This window comes from Stegastes partitus, unplaced genomic scaffold, assembly GCF_000690725.1.
Source record: "Stegastes partitus isolate 25-593 unplaced genomic scaffold, Stegastes_partitus-1.0.2 Scaffold1114, whole genome shotgun sequence".
Taxonomy (NCBI): domain Eukaryota; kingdom Metazoa; phylum Chordata; class Actinopteri; family Pomacentridae; genus Stegastes; species Stegastes partitus.
Window position 1 is genome coordinate 141,173 of NW_007578845.1, and position 9,077 is coordinate 150,249.

General features: G+C 40.4%; 1 protein-coding gene across 1 annotated transcript in view; it reads right to left on the reverse strand.

The window, feature by feature from the left end:
• The window catches only part of LOC103368028 (cell death-inducing p53-target protein 1 homolog), a 17,119-nt gene extending 9,129 nt beyond the window's left edge, over nucleotides 1-7,990 (reverse strand). Inside the window, exons 1-4 of the mRNA XM_008296262.1 lie at nucleotides 7,886-7,990; nucleotides 2,631-2,754; nucleotides 2,413-2,460; nucleotides 2,168-2,315 (exon numbers count right to left, since the gene is read on the reverse strand). Coding sequence (XP_008294484.1) covers nucleotides 2,168-2,315; nucleotides 2,413-2,460; nucleotides 2,631-2,736 — 302 coding nt within the window. The 5' untranslated portion in view covers nucleotides 2,737-2,754; nucleotides 7,886-7,990. The remainder of the gene's footprint in view (nucleotides 1-2,167; nucleotides 2,316-2,412; nucleotides 2,461-2,630; nucleotides 2,755-7,885) is intronic.
• Between the last annotated feature and the right edge of the window lie 1,087 nt (nucleotides 7,991-9,077).

Here is a 9,077-nt window from a genome sequence, read left to right on the forward strand (position 1 = left end):
TCAAAATATTAAGTTATCTTGTGCACATCAGTGTGAACCCTGTGAGTCATCTTAATCTGGCTGAGCTTCGACATGAAGTTCCACATGGAAAATAACAGAACTTGAATAATTGGTTCATCTGAAAAGTTTTAGCAGCCGTTCCTGCCTCAGCAGAAACACCCACAACGTGGTCAACACATTCACAGAGGATTTCCTCCTCCTCCCTCTCATCTTCCTCCTCCTCTACTTGGTGATGAACAGACACACACACATGCAATGATACAACACACTGATCCACATGCCCTTTCGCAACAAGCTGTAGAGTATCTAGAAAACAAACATGCTCTATCTGGCTATGATGGGATCTATGCTAACTATTTCACTAAAGCTTTTAAAGTTCTATGATGAACTTGATAATAAAAGGATCCTCTATTCCATTTATGGTAGATTCAGGTGCAGCAAACTGTTCTGACAACGAAAGACTGGCCATCTGGCGTTAAGCTGAGTGTTAGATTCAATCTGTCTCAGGTTGCAAGTGGTCAGGTAAAGGAACGCTTTTCTGTTCCTCTGTCCTGCTCCAATTTGTTGTACACTTACCAGTGGCTCTCCACTGACCTAGGAGTAAATATTGATCTATTGACACAGGTCAAGCAATAGGCTCTTAGTTCTGACAAGTTCATGTCTCCCTCCTCCCTGCATTGCACCTTACAGGTCTCTTCTGGTCCTGATGCATCATATGAGATTGTGTGGCTTTCACATCCTGTCACACTGCTTGCAGTGACTCATTTAGTATGGTCTCATACACGCTCTTTCCTCTTGTTGTCACTTAAATCAACACAATGCTCACTCTTTGATGTTGCTGATATGCGCCCACATGTTTCTAAGTCATCACAGATGCAGTGGAAAGATCTCACAACGTACAGCAGAGGCTACAGACTGGATGCCTGCTCCATCTGTAGCAACTCTTCCTTTGGTTGAGTATTCTCCTTCCTTCTCTCTCCTCTCACTTCTTCTCTCATTTACCAAGTTGACACACGGGTTGGACCATGTGTCAAGAGGGGGATGATAAGCATGGTGGAAGCCTCCTGGTTTTTAACAGGTTTTACAGCTCATGCAGAAAACTTCTGCAAAAGATGCATGATTTGTGCCACTAACAATCCTCACAGGCAACACAAACAGGCTCAAGCAGCACACCCTCCACCTGAAGGCCCTTTTCAACATTTGATGGTAGACTTCACTGAACTTTCCCCATCTGATGGAAAGAAATATTGCCTTGTGATTGTGGACATGTGGTCAACATGGGTTGAGGCATTTCCAACCAAACATGCCTCAAATAATGCAGTGGCAACGTGGTGCTCATGAAATCATCCCTAGATGGGGAATTCCCCTCAAACTGTTAGTGACAAGGGTCCTCATTCTGTGAGTGCAGCACTAAGTGATCACATCAGGAGGTGGCGTGGAACAAGAAAATGGCACACTAAAACGGAAACTTTTGAAAACGTGTGAAGACACAGGTCTGTCATGGACAAAATGTCTCCCCATTGTACTGATGTACATGCACATGCGTGTCAGGGCCAGATCTAATCTTAGTCCTTCTGAGACCCTGTTTGCTTGCCCCCCAGACCCGGGCCTGGTCGACAGACCACCCCTCTAACCTTCCCACAGTGAACATGCAATGATGTCTTATTGTTTCGTTCTCTTGACAATTTTGTCACAGATCTCTTCTCAGGTTGCTGCAGCACTCCTGGCTCCAGCCACAGGACCCCTGCCTGTATTCCAGCCCGGTGACTGGGTGACTGTATAAATGCTTCAACATTTCTTGACTCTGGAGTCACTTGTTCAGACTCTGCACTGTGCATGTCATTCCCTTGCTGCAAGTAAAACATTGCTTTGACTTGAAAGATACTCTGTGTGCTGATTTGGAGCAGTTAGGACTCCACTGAAGAATTTTCCTAACAAATTCCAAACATTTAATCATTTCAAGATGAAAAAAAAACACAAGCCAGACCAATTCGTATTTATTAGTTTTGACTTGACATAAAGCCAGTCTAAAATAACTTGAAATTAATAATGTTTACCTGAAATTGCAAAGAAAATAATAGTATTTCCAGTAACTTCTTGTATAATGTTTTACAGTGTCAGCACAGTTATTATGACAAGATATGTGTATACTGTGGTTTCTACTTACAGGAAGACTCCCAGGACGCTGCAGATCAACCAGGTGAGCATCCCGTTTTTACACTCAGTTCTTGTCACGACAGTGTTTCTACAGTGGGGACACATCATCTGTCCAGGAACATCAGTTGGCAGTCGCTGCACCACAACCACCTGGCTCACTGTGTGCACGACAAAACACTGTCACTGAATCTGAAGCTCTACAGTTTGTGCTACATTTTTAAAAATCCATTAGAACAGTTGTAGAAAGACACTCACCAGGCTGTACCATCTGAGGTTGCTGTGGGCTGTACTGGTAAGTCCCCACTAGACATACAAAAAGAGACATTTAACTTGGGAAAAAATAAAATAGAAGAATTTAACACAGACTGACCAAGAGCACCTGTCACATGGACTTACGTTATAGGAATAACTGATTAAATAAGAGTTACAGTACAGAAAAGGATCTAGACAGGTGACAGTCCCTGACTTCTTACCAGGTTGGGCAGTGGGCTGGAAAGTGGGCTGAGGTTGGTAACCCATAGGAGGACCGGGGTACGGCGGTGCTGGCGTACCCATAGCAGGTGGCTGACCCTTTTCCATGATATCTGTCTCAAGGAGCTGCAGAAAAACAATTTAAAAGAGGCTATATTAAAGATTTTTAATCCAAAACAAAGGTCTTTTGATCACTCTGAGAGAAGGAAAGTGGTTCAAGTCAGGCGGTCAGGCTAAGGAGCGGGTTTGGGTCCAGACTGAAACTTGACATTGCTTTTCTGGAAACTATCAAAACTTGCTGATCCAGTTTTTAAGCAATGAATGGATGAGTCTGATACAACACTATCTGCATGCACACAAGCAAGCAAGTTTGGTGGCTTTCCATTGTTTCATCGTAAAACAGCAGCTTGTCAATCATGGAACAAAAGACACCTGTAAGTGTAAGTGAGAGTTTCTGTCCCCACATGACCACAAGTCACATTTCTCCAGAGGCCAGATTTAGGTCAGTTGTTCTCACTTGTTTCAGCAAATAGCACAAATAGCACCACTAAAAAGAGAATGTTTTGTGTTAAATGTATTTGAATGTAAAAGACTTCACACACACACACACACACACGCACACACACACACACCTACACACACACACACACACACCTACACACACACACACACACATCTGTAAACAATGAATGCAAACAAGCCTTGATGATCACATTTGCATTAAAACTTTCTTCGCACCTGCAGAGGGGTGCTGGCCGATCGGATTTTTTATCTGCATACTTGTCTGTGATGTGTGTGCAGGGAAACACACCTCAGTTAGAAAGACATCCCAACTGTGTGTGTGTGTGTGTGTGTCAAGCAAACGTATACAAATAGAGAAATGCTGTAGGTTGTGCGCAACAGTGAGTAGTTGTAAACACAACGCACATTATTCAAAGCAGACATTTTAATTTGTTTGAGAAGGAAATGTGAAACAAATCATGGCCCAGTTCCGTCATGTTTTCCGATAAGCCATGGCAATGACCCAACATGCTTCATACTGGAACCAGTTTCAGTGCTGGAACAAAAATGAAAGGCATCTGCTTTTAATGTGATCAGCTATATGGGTGCCTTTACTGAGAGTTCATGCAAAAACATCTGCTCGAACAAGATTCCAGGGGACATGAAAAAACTGTTCACTGATGCTGCACATTTAATCTGCTCCGGAAGAGGTTCTGTTCAGAGTTTAGGATTTAAATCAGCTGTAAAACGTGTCTCTCTTTCGCTCACCTGTTTCCTGGCGATTTTGTATGAGTGAAACTAATTGTCAGCTGGGGGAATACGTTAAAGCTGCACCTGATGAACTGTATGTTACTGATACCCCTGAATGAAGCCATGTAGCTACAGTATCGCACACTACTTCCACATTATCCTACATGTATTCACTTGGCGAAGCAGAAAATGCATAACTATGTTTTTATGTTTGGTCCTGCTTTGCTGCCCAGTTTATTTTACACTGCTGGTACTGCAACTGACACAATACAGATTAGGAAACTGGTTAGTCTACTGGTATTAACTACAGTGATGTTAAAAAAACAGAGATAAAAGATGTGATATTGTGGGACAGTGTCAGCTCTAAATGGATTTCTTCAATTTAATATTTACATGCATAAAGTTTAAAGTTGAACATCTCTAATGTGCAGGTGTGACTTTAGAAATAAGCAACTGTCTTGATCAGTACACATATGGTTATCAGTTTTCCACCAGCATTCCTCTCCTGCATCATTTGAAGTAATAATGCTGCTTTTGATGTTAATCTGTTTTCACATTCTGCAAAGCTCTCCATTACAACAACCTATTCCCCTGACTGAAGAAGGCGGCATCTGATTGGTCCATCTTGTGCAAAAGGTGAATCACATGATGCGGTAAACGCCCCATTTAATGTGAAAGCAAACCTGAGTTAACAAAGAAAGTTAAAAAAAGCTAACGTCTTGATATCTGTAATTTCTGATTTAGTTTTTTTGTTTATTTTTTTTGATAGCTAGCTAGCTAACTAACTAGATACTTTATTCATCCCTGTGGGGAAATTCGAAGTATCCAGTAGCTCACACATGTTACATACAGGACAGACAAAGGAATAATGTGCAAAAGAGCATGCAATTGGCGTGCAAATCGCGCTGGTCAAAGAAACAGCAATAACTCATGAAGGTTCCCCTTTTGTACATTGTTCTTTTTCCAGCTAGGTGCATTGTTGCACGTAAAACAAAAACTACTGACAGACACTTTAAAAAGATTTAAGAAACATGCAACACCGGAGCTACACGGACTTGCTGCCACACAGGGTGGCGCACAGGAAGCAGCTCTGGCTTACACAAACAAAGCCTGGTTACGTCCAACTCGCTTCATGGTTCAGCCCTCAGATGTACCCAAGAGTGCATTGACAAGTTGAAGTTTGCCATTATAAGTGATTGGGTAAATAACTGCAAGCCTGCAGCCGGTGATTGGTCCCTGGTCGCTTCAGGAATACAATTCTGTTGTATGGTGAGTTTGTTTGTTATGGAGTTCATAAGGGTGGACAGCAGACATTTTTATGTGATAGTTTTTTTTCCTGTTTTTTGTATTCAAGAAGGCAAGTGGTTGTATTTTAGTTTGTTTCTTTCAGTTTGGTTATCTTACTTCAATTAGTGTTGCTGTTTTGTTTTTTGCTGTTGTTGTGGTCGTTCATCTACCCTGAGATAAAGACTCAAGTACTCATGCTTGTAAATTGTAATTAGCTATCTACCACGTGCAGTCTGTAGCTGCTTGGGAAGATGGGTACCATTCATGTTATGTCTCAGTGACCCCTCGATAAGGGGTAACAGTAGTCTAACTACATTTCTTAGCAGCAGAGTGGCAACAGTGCTGTTTTATGAGTTAAACAGCTTTTTAGAAGTAAAGCTCTTTTACTGATTAGACAGTGTCTGCACACTCGTCCCAAGTATTTCAGTACATGATACCGCCACCATACACAAACATACACCAACCAGCCCCAGCATTAAAACAACTGGCAGGTGAAGTGAATAATATGATTAACTCATTATAATGCAGTGTTCTGCTGGAAAACCTTGAGTCCTAGCATTCATGTTGATGTTACTTTCACAACACATCTAAATATGACTGCACACCCACATTGTAACAGAACTCCCTGATGTCAGTAGAGATAAAACACTTGCCACTCCACAGAAACTTCTCTGGAATGCCCTGAGTAATCCAACAAAAGAGTCTAAGGCAATAACCCGGCCTTCATACTCTCCACATTCCAAAGAACCTTAGTATTCATGGGACACACTGAAACAAATCCCACAACCCAAAGGCTCCGGTACCAGCTTCCCCACGCCAAACACCACCAATACCCTAAAGATCCCAAGTTCATGTCTGGGTCATAGCTGTTTTAAACTACTCAATATTACACAGGTGGTTTTAATTATCTGTATTTGCTAGCTGACAGAAAAACTTTCATAAGACTATGACACCACAATCCGTTGTGTCCTTAGGCAAGACACTTCACCTTGCCTGGTGTGAATGCGTATGAATGCTTGAGGTCGGAGGGGCCGTAGGCGCAGAATGGCAGCCATGCCTCTATCAGTGTGTCCCAGGGCAGCTGTGGCTACAATCGTAGCTACCACCACCAGAATGAATGTGTATGAATGAATAATTGACAGTGTAAAGCATCTTTTTTTATATATATATATATTTTTTTGGCTTTTGCCTTTATTTAGTGCAGTAGAGGGAGACAGGAAAGGGGGGAGAAGAATGGGGACAGACCTGCAGCAAAGGGTCGTGAGCGGGATTCGAACCCACGACCGCTGCATCGGGGAACTACAGCCCCTGTTCATGGGCCGCCCGCTCTACCAGGTGAGCCCGTGTAAAGCGTCTTTGAGTGTCCAGAAAAGCGCTATATAAATCTGATCAATTATTAAAACCGGTAATTAGTAAAAGGTTAAAGCTGTAATACTTCCAGTAATGTGTGATTTTGGGCTTTCATTATTATCTCCAATCAGATGACACAGCTGGAATGTTAAGAACTAAGCCAATAGTCTAATTATTATTTTCTTCTGTGAGCTTTCAGCCATATCTCATTAGGGGTTGAATTTGTTGTTTTCATATGCCTCAAAACTTTGAATTATGAATTTTTTTCCAAGAACATTCACACTAAATCAAAACATGAAAACATCTTAAGCATCCATTATAAGTTATTATCAGTTATTTATGCTGCATTTTACTGTCAAATCAGCAAATGTGTGTCTTAAAAGTAATTTGTTTGTGTTTTATTTTCATGCACAGCATGTTTTTTCAAATATCACGTAGGAAATATCTTCATTTGCATGTGTTTTCTTACGACGCACTCATGCTGAGCAGTCTTGGACACCACACAAATGAAAGAATGCATATGTGGACAGATGGCTTCCTGAGAGTAAATGGATGAACATAAAAATAAACACTGTGGCGATGAAATGGCAGAACTTGTTCAACCTGTCCACCTAAATCCACCTTCCTTTCAAACACTGCCACATTTAGAATTTGTGACTGATGATTCAGATTGTAATGACATTACACAGGTTATGAAATGCTCCCTAATATCAACATTAGTTTCGTAAAAGCCAACGGTTCTTTAGAATCGCACAAACCAACACACACAAAAACCAGGATTAGGTGAAGTTTACTGTCACTGTTTCACAGAATACAAGACATTTCATACTTGTGTGAAGTTTTTTTTGGCTTTTTATAACTATAGAGAGCAAGGTTTTAAGTGGAATACTTTGAGTCAGGATTTGTTAACTGACTCTTGACAATATAACCAACTATAGAAGGAGGATCGAGGTTTGTTACGGATCTAATAAATCCTTCACTCATTTCTCAACACTCACTTCACTTGACTTGACTTGCCCATTTTCTGTGATTGCTCTTAATTGAGCTAATACACAGTGAATGGATTAGGTGTAAAGCAAATAAATATTCTAAATCAGAATTTGAACTTTAGCAACATTGCACCCATTAGTACAGAACAGAGTGACCATAGAGGAGGAAAAAAACCCCAAAACAATAAAAACCTTGTGGCCACAAGATGATTTAACTCTTGCTTTACTATCTCATGGCCACAGGTTACTGTCTTGTACATTATGCTACCAACAAACTAGAAGAAACTTTCTGATTTGTGTGGTGTGGTATTTCTGCTAACTAACTCTGAGTCTTCTTGATTGACTTTCTCTAACCTGACAACAGACAAAATGCTGCTTACCTTCACAAGAAGATCAGGAAGTTGTATGAAAGCGTGAAACTGCTCAAACTGAGGTTTGAGCAGAACGGAAATAAGGCAACAAGAACAAAGCAGTAATGTTTCAGAGAGAAGGTGGAGTGAATGAGCTGTAGGTGTGTGTTTGTAGAGTGAACATGTCATTCTCTTATGACAGCACACGTTGCACCACCTTGTGCACATTTTCCCATCCCATTACTTACAGAGGGATGAAGTTGCTATAAACATCCTCCTGCTTGCAGAGGTGTTCAGCAGGAATTAACAATACGTGGGACAAACAGTTGCATGTTGTAACATAATGTAACAAAAATGAAACGAAAAAAATGTATTTGTTACGAACACCTCAACATTCTTGCTCATCCTAATTGAGTGAGGTTGGGTCATGTGATACATGACTTGTATTGTGTTTTTCTTTATTCTTAAGAAAATATCCATGTATTTTTATCTATATATATTTCTTTGCATTATCTTTTATGAATTATTCTCTAATATATTATTCGATGTATCTATTTCTATGTATTATCCTTTATGTATTATTTTTATGCACTTTTCTATGTATTTCTATTATTATTTCAGTTACTCTTGTGTGTTCTTGTTGTTGATCTATTTTTTACTTGACACTGTAATGCTTGTTTTTGATATTTCATTGTCTGGACCTCAGGAAGACTAGCTGACGTCTTGGCGTTAGCTAATGAGGATCCTTTTCACTAAACAAATGAAACCAGCTGGGAGAGGCTCCAGCAACGACTCAGCAGGACAAAGTGGCGACATGACGTCAAAACACAGCAGCCACCAAGAAGTGAAAATAAAACAAACACAACTACAAAAATGAAGTTTTATCACAACGGTAATAAAATCATTGTTCCCTGAAGTGTTCCCACTCTAATCTGTTAGCACAGAATAAATAGTTAAATAAGTGAGCTTTAACCCTTTGGGCCCTAAGCAGTTCCTACGCAGCGTCTTTATAGAAACATTGCAACTATGCCCATAAGTAGGAGGAAGAACTGAAGGTATGATACAGTTGATTTATAATGCCATAAATCATATAAAAAAAGAAAAAACAAAAGTTAAATGATCTCAATTCAAAAAACTATAAATATTTGTCTACTTACAATTTTGTTTGTTTCTATACTTCTATCAGTGGTGTGCCATCAGGCCTAAACTCTATCAGAATCAC